This window comes from Clupea harengus, chromosome 13 (assembly GCF_900700415.2).
Source record: "Clupea harengus chromosome 13, Ch_v2.0.2, whole genome shotgun sequence".
NCBI lineage: Eukaryota > Metazoa > Chordata > Actinopteri > Clupeiformes > Clupeidae > Clupea > Clupea harengus.
The window spans coordinates 12,836,357-12,853,670 of record NC_045164.1 but is presented as its reverse complement, the minus strand read 5'-3'; the positions used below and the strand labels follow the sequence as shown (position 1 = coordinate 12,853,670).

The 17,314-nt window shown below is 44.7% G+C and overlaps 1 protein-coding gene across 2 annotated transcripts; it reads left to right on the top strand.

Annotated features, from left to right (window-relative positions):
- Positions 1-1,755: 1,755 nt before the first annotated feature.
- Positions 1,756-17,040, top strand: sufu (suppressor of fused homolog (Drosophila)). 2 transcript variants are annotated; one of them, XM_012840474.3, is made up of 13 exons: positions 1,757-2,184; positions 2,978-3,112; positions 3,327-3,463; positions 5,413-5,555; positions 5,904-5,989; positions 6,628-6,700; positions 8,123-8,279; positions 8,619-8,721; positions 12,086-12,124; positions 12,701-12,835; positions 14,010-14,148; positions 14,759-14,827; positions 15,114-17,040. In XM_012840474.3, the coding sequence occupies exons 1-13, from the start codon at positions 2,033-2,035 to the stop codon at positions 15,201-15,203; spliced, it is 1,458 nt and encodes a 485-aa protein (XP_012695928.1). In that variant the 5' UTR covers positions 1,757-2,032; the 3' UTR covers positions 15,204-17,040. The 2 variants fall into 2 exon arrangements, with proteins under 2 accessions (XP_031434810.1, XP_012695928.1); XM_031578950.2 differs by lacking the exon at positions 12,086-12,124 and having other exon boundaries at positions 1,756-2,184.
- The last annotated feature ends 274 nt before the right edge of the window (positions 17,041-17,314 follow it).

Genomic DNA, 17,314 nt, shown 5'->3' with positions numbered 1-17,314 from the left:
GCTGGGGAAGGAAAGAGGGTGGGTGCCGTCTTATCAGTGAAATATGGCCACATAAAGAGCAAAATGAGTTGATCAGTTATCAGTGTACATCAATGGCAATAGACTTTTGTATTGCTTTGGAACGATATAAGGTGAACACTAGCCAGTCAGCCAGTTTTTTGGCTTCAGATCAGCTGAATTTGGGAGGAAACCATGGATCTTTGTTCAAGTTAAGGATTAACTTGAAGCCATTGCTTGAAATCACCTGACCCCGTAGTTGCGTGTACATATTATATACAGTAGATGGCGACCTATCTCAGAACCCGACAAAGCTAAAATTCACTGCACCTAATTTACCACATTAGGCAGAGTCAGGATGGGCATGTCAGAACCTGATATATATCATGTAATCAGGTTGTAGGACTGTACTGTACACAAGATGAAGTATGGGCATAAACAAATAGCCTACTTGTTATCACTAAAAGCAATAAATTAACCCGATAATCAGAGGTGGGTAGTGACGTGCTACATTAACTCCGTTATATGTTCTTAAATAAAGTGTACTTATAGAAGTAAATTTACGATTTAAAAAAAGTACTGGTCCTCCGTTACATTAGGCTACACAAGTCTAGCTTATTTTATATGAAATTATTCTTATTCACACAGAGTTGCTAGCCTACATCGTCGACTGCTTTGGCTACATAAATGTGTAGAAGCCTCTGGTTCGAACGTCAACGGTACAGCTATATTGAACGAGAGCACTTGACAGTGGAAATATAAGGAAGTCAAACTTAAAACACTCATCAAGTTTAACCTGATAATGTTAGAAAGCTTAAGATCTTATTGGCTAAATTGAATGTTACAAGCCTACTCTATGGAGTTAAAAGCTAACGCCAGCCAGCATTTACATTCTTGAGTGTGTGGTGTATTCTAAATCACGCTTTAGACGAATTAACACACAGGCCTTGCGTCCGTTGACAGTCTATCCTACACAGCTTGTATCTCCTGCTTCAGATGTAACTTTAGCATCTCATCTCATCTGTCATTCCTCAAAGTATAGCATGGCTTGTAATAGGTTACCCCTTACCCAACAAAGACACAGCTTCATTTTGTTTAGTGCAATATTTGATGGACATTCTTTTGCCTATTAGGTTGACATAACTTTAACTATCCACAATAAAAACAGTCCTCCCATTTACCATCTTGGTAAAAAGTCAACAGATTAGTACGTAGCCTAAACCAAATAATATAAGTGACAATGTAGCGATAATCAATACATCATCAAACAGCATCAAGTTGCCAACATTTCTTTTTAACTGATTTTTTTTATAAAAGATACACAGTAAGCGATTTTCCGCTGTATATATATATAAATCTGTATAGACTGTAAGGTTTGCTTTAGTTTTTTGAGTTAATATTATTATCATTATTATTATATATATTATTATACTTTTACTCGAGTAGGCTACAGCTTAGCTTTTGCTTTTTTACTCTACCCACGTCTGTTAAAAAATAGGTGTGCTAGTGTTTGCAATCCATAAATCCTTCATTGTTTTATATTACCATGAAGTTGTCTTTTAGAGCAAATCTGTGAAAAATAATCAGAGTTTGTTCCTCTTTTTTCTTCCTACAAATTTCGACATGACGATGTTTGAAAATGATTATTAACTGATGGTAACTAATGGATTACCTGATCCTTGCTCACACATTTTAGTTACCGCCTGTTCTTGTGACCGAAAGTGAATTGACAGTCAAGCAATCCAATCGCATTACACTATGAAAAAGCTCTACTCAATTGGTCGTTTCTATTGGGTTAACTGCTTGTCACTCAAAAGTAGTGCCTGTACTCTGAGCGAGAGATAACAAACTGTGGAGGGGCTTCAGGAGAACGGACAAAGGGGTCGTTTCCTTACAAATCTGATGTAAAATCAAAACTGCAGAAGACGTAAACAAAAAAAACACAGGAGAACCCGCCTCGAATCGACATACGGATATTCTAGGTCATCTGGGTTTTCTCCCGGACTATCCTATCAGTTTGGAGTTGTGGTGTGGGATGGATGAAATGCGGCCTACTAGCGGCGCGGCAGCCCACCTCGGGCTAGCGTCGCTGTTTCCCACTGGTCTGCAAGCTGTTTATGGGGAATGCAGGCGCTTGTATCCCGACCAGGTCAACCCCTTGCAAGTTACAGCCATCGTAAAGTACTGGTATGTGTCTGTGTTTTAGTTAGTTTAATGTCGCGGCCGACGTTGCTAACGTTAACATAGTTTATTAACATAATGAGCCGGGCTGGTAAACTTTTGCATGAAGTTTTAACGTCATCGTTTACTTAGTTGCAAATGAGCTAGCCTACGTTAACCCCCCTTTTAATAACGTCATCGTTGTCTATATAAATTAGATTACCTTGGCTTAGTTAACGTTTGCTGTAAACTGGGCCAACCTATCAAACTATATATATATATATAGTTATACATAATATAGTATATATAACTATACAAATACATACATACTGCTGACTTTTGTACTCTGGGAACGCACCTACGTTACGCTATGATAAGATAGATGTTCGTGTGACTCACAACCAACTTTACACTTAACTAACTAGCAAGTGGGACAAAGTGAGGTCAATGTTAACTTTTCTTAGCGAATACTGTACTGAATCTTGCTTGTCAATTTTTTGTTGTGTATTAGCTATAATACTTTAACGTTGATGTTGCATCACTGCTGTGTGGGAACAGATGTTTGCTTTTTATTTTCCTGACCAAAACAGCTTGTTTCTGCGCAGCAGCCAGCAGGTCACTGTTGTTGTGCAACCTACCTTGTTAATTGGTTCAAAAATAATTTGGGAAAACATGACTGAATCAGGAATGCCATGATGCATCACATTTACACAAATATTCTATTGGCAAAACGAAGTACAGCATGTTGTTCTTGCTGTCTACCCTATGACTGGTGATGACAGTGGCTCTCCTCTCATTTTCTTTCTCCCTCTATCAACAGGTTAGGTGGGCCGGATCCACTAGACTACATCAGTATGTACAGGAATGTGGGCTGTGTGGCACAGGACGTCCAGGAGCACTGGCATTACATTAGTATGGGACTCAGTGACCTGTACGGAGACAACAGAGTTCATGAGTAAGGCAACAAAACCCATAGGCAGGCACTTGTTTGTGTTACTGTTTGCCAAATGTATTTGGTGGTCAAAGGACAATTGCATAACCCAGTAGCCCATTACAGTTTAGTTATCACCAGCTCCTATGTCAAGCCTTAAGAGACCTTCACTTTACACAGTGTTTACACAATTTGCTCAGAGTGTATGCCAAGTGTACCTGACACAGTGCTTCTGCAGGTTCACAGGTACTGATGGCCCCAGTGGGTTTGGCTTTGAGCTGACATTCAGACTGAAGAGGGAGGCTGGGGAGACAGCGCCCCCTACCTGGCCGGCGGAGCTGATGCAAGGGCTGGCCCGATACGTCTTCCAGTCAGGTGAGCCCTGCACTGCGTATTATCTCAGATCAGACCCGTCCTGCATTAGAATGTGTGTGCAATTGTCCTGAAGCCAGCAGTGCTTTTCCCTCCTCCAGTGGGAAATAGAGGAAGGTAGATAGCAGAAATCAGTGATGGGATTATGGAAAGTAGTGGTACTGAATGAGACTGCCTGAGAATACAGGCTGGCAGTTCCCACTGAAACCCACCAAGGATGGGTACGAATTTGTGGGTTGATTTTTGTTTTGGACAAAAAGGCTTTGTCTCCTTGAAAGTACCTCAAAACCATTTGCCTTGGAAGGGGTGTGGAGGAAGTAACACTTCAGCACGCACAGGCCCACTGCTAGCCTAGCCTCAAGCAATGGGGTGTCAATTGTCACACTAAGCCATGGCTCACCAGGCAGCTAGAAAGGACACACTGGTACTTTGCACAGGATTGAGTTGTATTACATTATCAGCGCATTCTTTTATTTTATTATTACATGGCCAGACCATTTGCAGGATATTCTTAAACCTGCGTTGATGTTGTTTTTCGAACATTAACAGTGTCGCCTCTGTATTTGTATTTGTGTGTGTGTGTGTGTGTGTGTGTGTGTGTGTGTGTGTCTTTCACTTTGATAAGTCTCCCCAAATCCACCAGTTGCCTGTAATGTCCACAGTGGGGGAGGGGTGCATGGGGTAGGGTGAGAAGGGAGAGAAGGGAGAGCTCTCTCCTTGGGCTTCTCTCCTGGCCCCTGTCTGCACTGCAGCTGGGGCCAATTTGAGCGTGGGTGGGCTGCAGACCTCATATGAATGCAGAATCCCCAGTCTCTTCCCCTCTCTCAACCCATTGCACACACACTCTCACTCTCTCTCTCTCTCTCTCTCACACACACACACATGCACACTCACTTTCACACACACACATACACACACTCTATCTATCTCTCTCACACACACATACACACGCACACACACACTCTCTCTCTCTCACACACACATGCACACTCACTTACACACACACACTGTTCCTGTCTCCCTCCCTCAGTCTGTAGCGAAAGCATGGCGTCACCCAGACATTTGGATTCTTCTTGTGTTATCAGTCTCCAGTCTAGTGAGGCTAAGGTTCTGTGGTTTAATTTAGCCTTGGTGCATGCTGAAGTTTCCTCTGAAGCTTTCGTTTACTCCTGGGCCTACATTGTATTCATGTCCTGTTTTGCCCTTTTATGTCTCAGGCTCAGGTCCTTTATTTCTGTTGATCAAAGTGATTAGCCCAAATTATTGGAATTGTATCTTCTCAGTTGTCGGAGTTTTTGGGTCATGGATTTCTTGTGGAATCTCATGTCTTTCCCTGGGCTGTTTCACATAAGTAGCGTTTTGTCTCTGGTTGCTATTTAATCCATCAGGCAAGCAGCAGACAGACTTGCTCCAAGTCTGTAGGCATTCATTGGGTCGAGCATGTCATTTCAGCCAAATCATTCTTTGGCTGCCTCGTTCTGTTTTAGAGGTTTTCAAGGAGTGCGGATACGCATAACAAAACACAGTTTTACCAAAGCTCCAAACAATTACTGAGAGGAACAGGGAGGACCTTCTCTGACCTTGGTGAGGTTTGGATTGTTGCCGAATCTATTGGGCCACAACTTTGATCTGGTAATCTGAGTGGGGTTTTCTTTAGGATGGGATTGAGCCAAGCAGCGCCGGGACCCCCAGAGAGCCACTTACTGGGGGATTAGGGGGAGTGTGAGAGGGCAAGCCAGTGAGCAAGAATGAGTCGCCAGACCTCTCCTTTCCAATAGGGTTTCTCCTGAAATGTTCAGCTGCTTTATTGAGTTCCAGACAGTGCTGTGCCTTTCTTCTCTGCTATCTAGTTTTGAGTACCAGGTAGAGTAATGGATCCAGAACCATTAAAGTGGAGTATGTCTGTACCTGCTGTCTTATCGTGTTGTGACCGTTCGATTCCTCCGTATCAGAAAACACGTTCTGCAGTGGTGATCACATCTCGTGGCACAGCCCCCTGGACAACAGCGAGTCGCGGATCCAGCACATGCTCCTGACCGACGACCCTCAGATGCAGCCGGTGCTCACCCCCTTTGGGCAAGTCAGCTTCCTGCAGGTCAGGTGCATGCCTATGTGTGACACGTACATACGCATACGCTTACACACTGAGTTCCTCAGATAGACATATGTATCTTGTATGTAGCAGAAACGTTTATCCTAAATTGATTGCATTTTAAATCAAAGTACTTACACAAAAATGTGCATTTATATTGCCATAAAGCAGAAGCCATGATCCCAAATGGTATAGATTGTGATAATAAACTGTGATCTAAACATAGAAGAAGAAAATTGTTAGTGACAAATTTGACCAGCTGTGTGCTATTTCTACTATTTTCACTTTTTTGTTGTAGTTTCTCTGATATTTTGTGTGTGTGTGTGTGTGTGTGTGTGTGTGTCCTGTCAGATTGTGGGCGTGTGTACAGAGGAGCTGCAGGCAGCACAGCAGTGGAACGGCCAGGGCATCTTAGACCTCTTACGAGGGGTACACTTGTGAGTACTGTGTCTGTGTTCGAAGGAAGGGGAATGTGCATGTAAAAAAACAAGAATAAGGCAGCCACACCAATTCACAGGGCTTGGTGAGTGTGTGTGTGTGTGTGTGTGTGTGTGTGTGTGTGTGTGTAAATGTGAATGTGTATGTGTTTGTTCGCTTGCACATGCATTTACACAAGAGCTGTGGATTGTGTTCAGGCTCTAGGGTGAGGGTGTGTGTGGGGGGGCATGGGTGAGAACCACCAGACCACCCACAATTACTCTGCTCTCCAAGGCAAGGGTGTGTGTTTCTTTGTGTGTGTGTGCGTGAGTGAGTGTGCTTGCAAGGTGAGCCTGGTCTGTGGATATCCATGTGTGCGCGCTGAATTTGGTGTGTGTGTGCTTGCATGCATGGCCTGGGTGTAATGTGTGTGTGTGTGTGTGTGTGTGTGCTTGCATGCATGGCCTGGGTGTAATGTGTGTGTGTGTGTGCTGATGTGTGCAGCTAGGAAAGAGTAACGTCAGTCTCTTAACAAAGCATCTCTGTTGTGCTGTGTGACAGACCCAAGGAAGTGTGCTTTTTAACCTGGCTTCTCATTAACCGTGCGCAAACACCTCCCTCCCTCCCTCTCTCCCTCTCTCTCTCCTCTCCCCCACAGGGCAGGGGGCCCATGGCTGGTCACAGACATGAGGAGAGGGGAGACGATATTTGAGATCGACCCACACCTACAAGTAAGGCTTTTCTTTGGCGCATCACAGCTTCCCTCCTTCCTCCGAAAGCGCTTTCTCAGAGCAACAAATCATGGGGGGTGTTGCGAGCTCGGTTTGTTTTCTTGAAAGATAAACACGCGCCCGCAACCCTTGCAGTTTCTGAAGGTCATGAGAACAGCCGTTTCTGTGTCTCCTCATCCACACGTCTTGGACATTGTGCGGCTGGTCTACTGTGGTGCATGATGACACAGATGTGTTTGGCGTAAAACACCTCCATCTGCTGGTGCACACAATGCATGCTCCAGATGCCACTGCTGCTTTAACTGTTGTTTGCAACCCAAAGGGGATTGTGGATGTGGCTTTGCTTATAAATATGTACCATAAATGTGTAGTCCTGATGGTGATTAAGCCTTTAGGCTATTTCAGAAATCCATAAAATGATTGTACTTCACTAGTGGCATTTTTGTCCCCCTATATTACAAAATGTGTTGACTGTTCTCATGTTGGACCGCTGTCATTGACGTGTGCATAGCTGCAGAGTCCTTGCATTGAAATTCTCAATGGCAGTGTGCTCCTGGGCATAAGGAGATGCATTGGGTGCCAACATTTGGGTGGTCAGATGAAACAGTTTAATGGCCCTTTCTGTATGCATGGAGAGCGTTTACCCTCTGACTGGCATTCCTGAGTTGTCAGACTGCTACCTCCTGATTGCGCTGCACAAGAGGCACAAGTGGGATGGCAGGAATCTGAAGGGTCTTCAACAAAACAGTGTGAAATGAACCAGCTGTCATATAGCCATATTAGCCGTATGTGGTACGGTCTTTTTCTTATGTATGTGTGTATGATGTGAACTGAGAGAATCTAAACTAGGTGTATGTGTGTGTTTATGTTTATGACTGTGACATTTTTTGGAGGATGAATATGCAATATTTCTGTGTAAAGTGTAAAGTTTTGTTATTATGTACATAAGGGGTCCAGAGGTCACTTAGTACACAATCTTAGCAGTCTGACAAATCTACGCCCACAGACCATTTTGTACTTTGACAGCAGTGTGATGTATTTAATGTAGTATTGTGTTTTTAAGTGTACACATCCTGGAGAGAGACATCCAGCAGCTATTCCCACTCTGGCAGTATTGTACAGAACATTTCAATAGAGGAAAGATTTAGACTGTTTTTGTGATCAGAAATATTATGAAATAATTGTTTGGCAAGATTGCACACTCCTATTGGATGGAGTAAATGTCACGTCATGGCATTTGAATGTGTGGTTTGTCCATGAATGTTTGTCTCATTTTGTGTTTTTAAGTTTGTGCGTGTATGTAAATGTTGGGAGGGCTGTGTGTTCGATCGTTATCTATGTGTACCTGTCGTGACGAGCATGTCATGCGTCCACGAGGGCTGTGTATGTGATGTCCTTGTATGTGTGTGTGGCATTTCCCAGCAAGAGCGAGTGGAGAAGGGCATCGAGACGGACGGCTCCAACCTGAGCGGCGTGAGCGCCAAGTGTGTGTGGGACGACCTGAGCCGGCCACCGGAGGACGAGGACGATAGCCGCAGCATCTGCATCGGCTCGCAGCCCCGACGCCTCTCCGATAAAGGTGGCCCACTCCTCCCTCCCTCCCTCTCTCTGGAGTTCATTCCCCGTCTCATCTTTCATGCCCATCTGTTGTGCTTCTCCAGAATAATGATGGGTTCTTATCGTGATTTTGAATCTGATCAGTGTGTCTCACTTCCAGTGCTGTAGGTCATGGTGTGTTAGCTTTTAAGGACAGCCCTGTTTTGTCTGTACTGGTTGGAATGAGATCTTTTAATAATGATGACACTGCACCCATTTACACAGGACCTAGCTTGGATGCAGCATAAGATGAGCCCTGACTGTCTCCGTGTGTGTGTGTGTGTGTGTGTGTGTGTGTGTGTGTGTGTGTGTGTCTCCACAGACACAGAGCAGATCAGAGAAGCCTTGAGGAAAGGACTGGAGATCAACAGCAAGGCTGTGCTCCCTCCAATCGGTGTCCAGAGGCAGAACCACGATCGACCCCAGTGAGTTCTCCGCTCATTTCCATGGTTACATTGCCAATAACACTGGCGGATGTCTGTGCCCATTTAGTTAAATAAGACATCATTTCGGCCAATTCAACAAACCCAGTGTAAGACTCTGTGAAACACAGCGCCTATGAAGGTGTTGGCATAGTGGCACAGATTGATGTCAAACCATCCGCATTCATGAGCCCAGAGAGCTCTGCAGCTGTGATGTCATATCCTGTGTCCCACCCTAATGGCTTTGAAGCTGGTCCAATGACTGATCTGTCATACTTGTTCCATCATGTCCTGCACTGGAGCACTTTAGCATGTTAGCCTGTCCTTTTATGAGGTAACAGTTTTCTCTGTGAATGATATGGCTGCTGGGGATGTGTGTGAAAGAAAGGACTTCCATGGAGTAAGTGGTATGCGTTTTCAGTGACTTCCTAATGCTGTTTCACTGTCAACCTGTAAAGGGGATTGCCTCACAGGTCATAGGTGAGACGGAATTGGCTCCTGCTCTATAAGTGAATGGCTGATCCTTCCCCTGCTGAAGAACTCAACCAAGCTGGTGTGAGATGATGGGGGAGGATAGATGTCATCCAAACAACGGAGTGTTTTGAAAACGATGTTTTACCTTGACATTTTCAAAAAGATTCACACGCACACGCTATGAGACGAGAAATCCTATAAATCGTAAATTTCACACAGTAGACTTAAAAGACTCGCTTGTGAAAGTCTGGCTTACCAAATCAAAATAACTAGTTTACTTATTTACTGGTGTCTTAATTTCACTAATCTGTGGTCTAAAACGCAAAGTAAAAAAAAAAAAAAAAAAAAAAAAGACAGTTTTGGTCAAAATACTGATCCTATTCAGTGTAGGTGGTCAGAATAAATCCACCAAATAGTATTGATTTGTAACCATATAGTGGAGATATCAACAGTTTGCTTTGGGAGAGTGTCCTTAGGGAGGGGAGCCACGCGGTGTGGGGTCAGACACAAGCTCCTTTCAGCCGTCTGAGGGCTCCTGACCTTTCACCCCAGCCAGCTGGTCTGCACAGCCAGGGACAGACGCATCAACCTCCACCACCCCTCTAGTCTCGGACGGCTGGGCCGGAGTCTACCCTATTATGCAGTTACTCATCCCCGCAGTCCTTATCAGGAGACTAGCAGACCTAAGTAATTTACCTCAGACGCAATACATCAGGTAGTGCGAGCACAGCGCCCAGAGTTCTCCTCTTTTTCTTTTTCTTTCTGGAAGCTAATTTTTCAAATACCTCACGGTTTTAGTTTAGCATGTGAAATGCGTCTGAGTGGTCATGCATTAAAAGCGGGGGTCTGTCATTCCTGCAGCACGGGGTCACAGGGCAGTTGGAATAACTGTCTGAGAGCGGAGTGCATCACTTCCCCCGTGCTTTCGGCGACTCCACCCAAACAGCTCGCCTCTTAGGATGACGTGTGTGAGCGAGGGGAAAATGCTTATGCCTGCACTTTTGATCTCATTATACATTAATAACTCTGACTTATTAAAAACCCGGTAGCTCCTGTGTGTGGGCGTGTGTGTGTGTGTGTGTGTGTGTGTGGGTGAGTGTGGGTGAGAGACGCGTTAATTAAATTCCTCTGATTCGCCTGCTGTTTGTGTCGGAGACAGCAGCGAGCCCACCACCTCACAATCACACACACACACACACACACACACACACTGACTGTATCTCAGTCCTGAGATTCTCTTCTCTCTTTCATCTGCTCCTTGTGCTTTAGGTGGCTAGACCAGGGCTTTGATTAATGCTACAGTTACCCAGAAACGTGATAATACCAGTCATGTTTGTAATTAAGACAGGACTGAGCCAGTGTGTGTATGTAAGATGGGGCGGTGCAAGTGTGCTTGTGGTTATTAAGATTCTCATCATAGATAAAGACCATTCTCTGGCTAGGGTCACTGCCGAGATGTCATATGATGTGCTTCTGTTTTATTTAAGTATGCTGTTTTCAAGTGGTGAGGTGCTTTTGCTAGTCTCTCTCCCTCTCTCTCTCTCTCTCTGTGTATTGAGGAGGAGGTGGAGTGAGTGAGTGTGTGTTTCTGAATCTTTGTGTTTGGAACTGGGTTCTAAAAGGTTTTTCTGGCAGCAGACACACAGTCCTCTCCTTTTCTCCCTCTATTGATCGCTCTGGAAGCACAAGGTTGTGCGCGGATAATCCCTCTCCCCACCACACAAACACACTCACTCGTTCACTCTCTGTGCCTCTCTCTGACACACACACACACACACACACTACTCCCCTCTATCATCCCACCACCTACTCTCCCTGCTGGGATGCTGATCCTAGTGTGTCCTCCTTTGTCTGTGGCCGAGTTTCAACACACACACACACAGACACAGACACGCACACACACAGACGCAGTCGCACACTCTCTCTCCCAAGCATGCAAACGCAGCTCCCCCATTCCACCTTCAGCGCACCATTCAGCACACCCTCCACCTTCACCATGAAGATGGCTGCCATTGCACTGTGTGTAAATCTGAAAAACCATGGCGGTTTGTAATCCTCCAATCACGTGCTCTAGCTGTGGGTAGCCTCTGGGGATCCAACTAATGGATGCTCTCTGTGTGTGTGTGTGTGTGTGTGTGTGTGTGTGTGTGTGTTTGCGTGTGTTTTAGAGTTGAAAGCCTAACGAACCTGAGTTATCACACCTCAGGTCATGTCTGCTGTGGAGGGATCTGTCCAATTAGTGTCTGGATGGTCTTGGGGTGGAGAGCAAAAAGGAACAGCCTAAGCTATGGAGACGCTGTGTGTGTGCACGCACTCCATATCTTTTTTTTTTTTTTTTTATAATATATAAAAGAAAATGACCAAAGGCAGATTGGGGTTATGTATCGCAATTTCACGACAGAAAACACACAAGATGTACATTATACTAGGTGCTACTTTTCCATTTCATTCCCAGAAACACAGAAAGCAAAAGCTAATTGCAGTTTAAACAGCTTGAGCTCCTTATTGTAGACCTGAGACTGAAGGTCCTGCTGTGGTCTTTGATCCATCTTCACTAGAGCTATGGATCCTGGGATGCTACACTGCTATGGAATGAATTATCTCAGAACCCCCACAACACCTCAGCAATACTAATTTGGGCCTGTTAATATGCAATCTGTTTTCTAAATCTAATGATTCGTGGTGTAGAGGCTCACTCTAGCCGAGCTTTAAAGGGGGAAGGGTACAGGAGAAGAGTATGTGTGTGGTCATTTGTCCTGAGGTGTCTGCTGAAGGCCAGCCCATTGATTGGTGTGTTGGCAGGTTGGTTGCAGTAAATGCTGTAGAGAATCTGTGAGCCTTTTTCTTTCTGTTCTTCACTGTGGTACAAACCTGCCCCCTAATTTCTCCGTAGACAATCACTGGGACATTTGCAGACCCAGCAGGCTTCAAGGTAAGAGACAACCGAAAATAACCCAATAAAAGAAAAATGACTTAAAGGTCACTGTCTTTCCTTCACTTTACTCTCATGTTCTGTTCATCACAAATCTGTTCAAGGGATTTGCTATAAATTTGGATTATATGTCTTTATTTTCATTAAAAATGTTTTTATTGGCTCGAATGCAGATCTTGAACCTGAATATTGGACAATACATCCACGCTTGAAGCCAAGAGCAAAGATGTTCATGTTAGTCTTCTTATAGTTTGAATACTTATCTGGATCAGTGGTCCTACTGAGTCACAAGTTTTCTTTATTAGATGAGTGTGTTGTAAGGACGTGGCAGAGGCCTGTGTGTGCGCTAGCCACTGTCCTTCCCATGGGCTGTGTGTTGTGCCCCTGGTCCTCATGTCAACACCCTTCTCTATCACAGCCACAAAGGGCAAAAGGGGTAAATCCACTGCACCACCCTCGGGAGGTGGAAGGGCATGATATTAGGTTAATCATGCTGTACATCTTTTCTTTTTTTTCCTCTCTCCCACCCTTTTCTCTTGTCTTCTTTGTCATCCTCCCTCTGATCATTCTCTTCAGAAGTCGTAAGGACAGCCTGGAGAGCGAGAGCTCGGCAGCCATCGTCCCTCACGAACTGGTGCGTACACGGCAGCTGGAGAGCGTCCACCTCAAGTTCAATCAAGAGTCCGGCACACTCCTCCCCCTCTGCCTCAGGTACTACAACCCCCATGAACACCCACTACTCCTGCTCCTACTTCTTGGAGGATTACATTATATCCAATCCCCTTAGCACCAGTTACTTCAGCTTCTACAAGCCCACTTTGCAGTGTTATAAATATGCCTTTTAGTTCATACGTGCAATTACTTTTATAGCCACGATATGGTGTTTTTGGTTGGTCCCTGACATTGACTATGAATGCAGCCTTGCAGAACATCTAAATATACATATATTCCATGTGAAAGACCAGGATATAGACTGTTGGGCGTAGTATGGTTTAGTGTCTGTATCTGTGTGTGTGTGTGTGTGTGTGTGTGAGAGTTGGGGATGAAATGCGGGTCAGAAAGTTCCCATAGATACCCCTTTTCTACCAAGGGAGTTTGAGGGCTGATTCTGGGACGCATTTCGACAGCCAAAGAACCAGCTCTAAGCCAGGAAAAATGGTTCCAGAAAGGGACAGACACTTTGCCGGTCTAGAACAAAGAACTGCTTATGTCAGGGGCTTGGCGTGGGATTATCATGACCAACAAGACCAACTAAAACTTTGTTACTGCCATTAAAAAAAAAAAAGCTACTAATTTCTCTCATCGAATGTGACATTGATTGTTATGAACATAACATTGATAGCTAGCTAGCTGTTGGTCAGCTAACATTACCCAAGCAGGCATGTTCATAACATTGATCATTAGTGTTGCCATCGTAACATAAACATAGATGTTCATAACATTAATGTGAGAAATTAGTAGCCATGCTTGCTTGTTGTTGTTGTTGTTGTTGTGCTTGGTGCTAGTGTTGGTGGGGAAGCAGAGACATATAGACGTATATAGTAATGATGTGTTCCATGGTGGCTGTAGCTCATGGAAAAGCAGAAGGTTCACAAGTTGAACCAAGCACCTAGCTCCCGCTGGTGGAAAGGGAGTAAGAGAGGCCTTTGTGTTGAGCAGAGAGCGAGTACTGGGCCCCTGCAGTGTGCTCCCCTGCCCACCTTCACAGCAGCACTTTAGCCCAACGGTTCTCCCCTCCCATCAGATAAGCCCAGGAACAAACTTCCAGTCAACAAAAGCAGAGTCCAGATAAACCCATGCTCACGGCTACCAGCATTTATCATGAATGTATTACTACGCTCAGCACCTCACCTCTAACGTCCCTCTCTGCATGCCTGTTCCGCAGGGGTCGGCTGCTTCACGGAAGACACTTTACGTACAAGAGCATAAATGGAGACACGGCCATCACCTTTGTGTCGACTGGCGTGGAGGGAGCCTTCGCCACAGAGGAGCACCCGTATGCCGCGCACGGCCCCTGGCTACAGGTAACATTCCCTGAATTTCTCTACTCCACTCCAGCCTCTTGTGTGTTTAGAGATCCTGTCTCCGAGGCCTTCACCTTAGTCCCCCACCCAGTCCCTCATCTTACTGGCAATATGGAGGAAATGATGATCAGCCACGTGGGATTCTGTATTATTAGTGCGGCGCTCCTGTGGCTGGCTGGAAGAGGGGTAGTGAAGAGGTGGGTGGGACGGCAGAGGAGCCTCAGGGTTCATGGGATTCTGCCCTCTTACTGTCCTCTGGGGTTCGGCAGCAGAGCTCAAGGCTATTAATGGCACACAACGCTTGAATTGAAACAGCAGCTCCTCCAAGTCTCTGCTCTACTGAATTCAGTATTCAGTATGAATTGGGGATCTTTATATCTGTTTGTATATACACCATCGTGTCTAGGCATGGAGACTGAATCAATGACATCCATCAAGTCCCAGACTATCGCTGACAGCCAACCAAAAGAGTTGAAATCGCTGTCTGCTTGTATTTATTGTATTGATTGATTGTGTCTAGTTGTGGCGGCTACCTGAGATAGTTGTGTGTTATCAGGTCTGACGTGTCTACTGTGTGTGTGCGTGTGTGTGTGTGTGTGTGTCTCTGCAGATCCTACTCACAGAGGAGTTTGTTGAACAGATGCTGGGAGAGCTACAGGATTTGAGCTCTCGCGAGGAGGTGGGGATGTGCCTCTCTCTCGCTCTCTTTCTTCTCCGCTATTTCCCTTTCAAATGATTTGCGTGGCAGTCGATGCATTTTCAACTTTGATTTTCCTATCAAATTAGTTCTGCTTCACATGCTGCCACATACATCAGGCGCCATCTGTTTAAATATTTCATCAGGCAAAATAAGCGCCATGCTGGTTTATTAAAAATCATTGTAACGGTACGATGAGTGATTTGTCTTTGCTTGTTTCCTTGGTCCAGCTGACATTAACGCTCTCTCTGGCTCTCCCCTGACACAGACCAAGCTGCCCAAGGAGTACAGCTGGCCAGAGAAGAAGCTGAAGATCTCGGTGCTGCCAGACTCTGCATTTGATAGTCCTCTGCAGTAGCCCCCTTCCTCCTTGTTGCCCTCGGGGCATCTGCCCATCATCTCCTGAGGCCTCCTTACCCCCCCCGACCCCCTCCCACTCCCACTCCAAACCTGCCTGTGCCCCCTGGCTGTGGCTGCTTTGCAGCTGTTGGTATTAGAAGGGGACAGGTTTCACATAAGGGCTCTACATCCCACACCCCTCCTCCACCCGCGCACACACACACACACACTCCTGCACACCCCTCAGCTGTTATGCCTCTGGCTGCATGAACATTGCTGCATTTTCAGATTCAGGAGTGTGCATCTTGTAGGAAGGGATGTCTGTGCAAGAGGGGATCCATTCTAATGCTGGACCGCCTGTAGATTGGAGCAATGAGTCATTGCTTTATCAAGGAAAGCAGACTCACAGGACCTATCCCAAGTCTCAAGTTGAAAACACTACTTAACCATCACAATGTATCAGATGGCATGGAACGTTTTTAATGAAAGGTTTTTTTTCTATGTGTGTCCGTGTTTGTATGAGTGCCTTGTGTGTGTTGGGCAGAGGGGGGGGGTTTAAGATTTTGTTTTAAACGATTTAGGTTATGTCATGTTACTGTTCTAGACTGCAGTGTCCTACCCAGTCCTTGAGGTGCAAAACTGAATCACTGATTGGCCAGCCTCTGCAATCTAAGAAGTGAAATCCTGAAATGGAATTGAGTGCTTTTTAAAAAATCTTTTGGCTCCCTGGTCACATTCCACATTGTATAGGCCAGAGAGGTTTGTGATGCAAGCAGTGTTCCTAAATGTACTGACAGTATTAGTGAAAATCCATTGCCAGGTTCTGTTTTCGTCCCCACTTCCTATTGTTGCGTCATGCCAAAAGTGTTCAAAGGCAGAACAATTGCTCTGGTATATTTAATAAATGATAACAGCAGAGCTAGGATTGTGATGCAGGTGGTAAAGTAATGGTTACAGTAATGGTTTTTAATTGTAGATGATTGTCCAGATTGTCAAATCTTGTGCCTTTAAAACATGGTTAAGAAATTAAATGACTTGTTTTTCCTACTTTTATACAATCATGTAATTGTGATTCATAACGCACCAGTTACCTTGACTGAAAATGCTGTTCTGGGAGTATATATTGTTATGGTTATGATATTCTGTTGCCACAGAGGCAGAAAAAAAGAATCCTTTGTTTACATAGAAGAATCTTTCTTTGCAAGGATCCTTAGCTGCTCCAACAGGATTCCACTGGCATGAGAGAACCATAGTCCTCTGCACCCACAGACATGTCAGACATTAAAAGAATACCTGAATACCTAGCATGCAAACATGCTTCACTGTGTCAGTGTCCCAAAATGGCGGTGGCCTAGCTGTTGAACCAAGTCTGACATACAAAGGTTTCTGAATTATTTTGGTGCCTTCTTTATAATTGGATATGGGGGGAAATATTGCGTTATTGTTCTTCTACCGTCATACATTACCAGTTCCCATACGAGTTATTCCATCTACATAGCTGTACCAAAGTCAGTATTTGCCCATTGCTAATTAATCTCCTATTCCATGACGCTTATGATAATGTGAGGTAAGAAATGCTTAAGTAATGTTTCACGAGAAATTCATCATTGTATTTCACAACCCACAATGCTTTGGTCTAAGACAAGAAGCAAAGGGCTTCTGGGCACAATATTCACTTAATATTCTTACAGGTTTTCTTTTTTTTTTTGGTGGCTTGATGTAGGTAACAGTTTTGAGTTTGGGATTTATTTCCAACAGAAAAATTAAGTATACTGCTTTTTATGTCAAAACACTAAATTGTTTGTAATCCTAAAGTGTATTATTTACATAAAATAAAAAGAAAACTATGAATTAAATGTGCGTGGTGGCATTACTGAAAATAGGTGTTCTGGATGCTTCTTCAGCATTAGCCCCTGACAAACACGTGCCCTACCTCGTCTCAGCTTGTCCTGTCAGCCCAAGAATACCAACCATGCTGAGGTCTTAATTAGTCTGTGACTCAGACCTTCACAAGGAAATGTGAGACTGATGGAGGGAATGTGAGGCTTCAAGAGGAGGAAGTAGCAGCCAGCAGAGTTGCCATCATCCTTTAATGCCAACATTGAGTTGTTCAGCAATTACTGAGGTGCA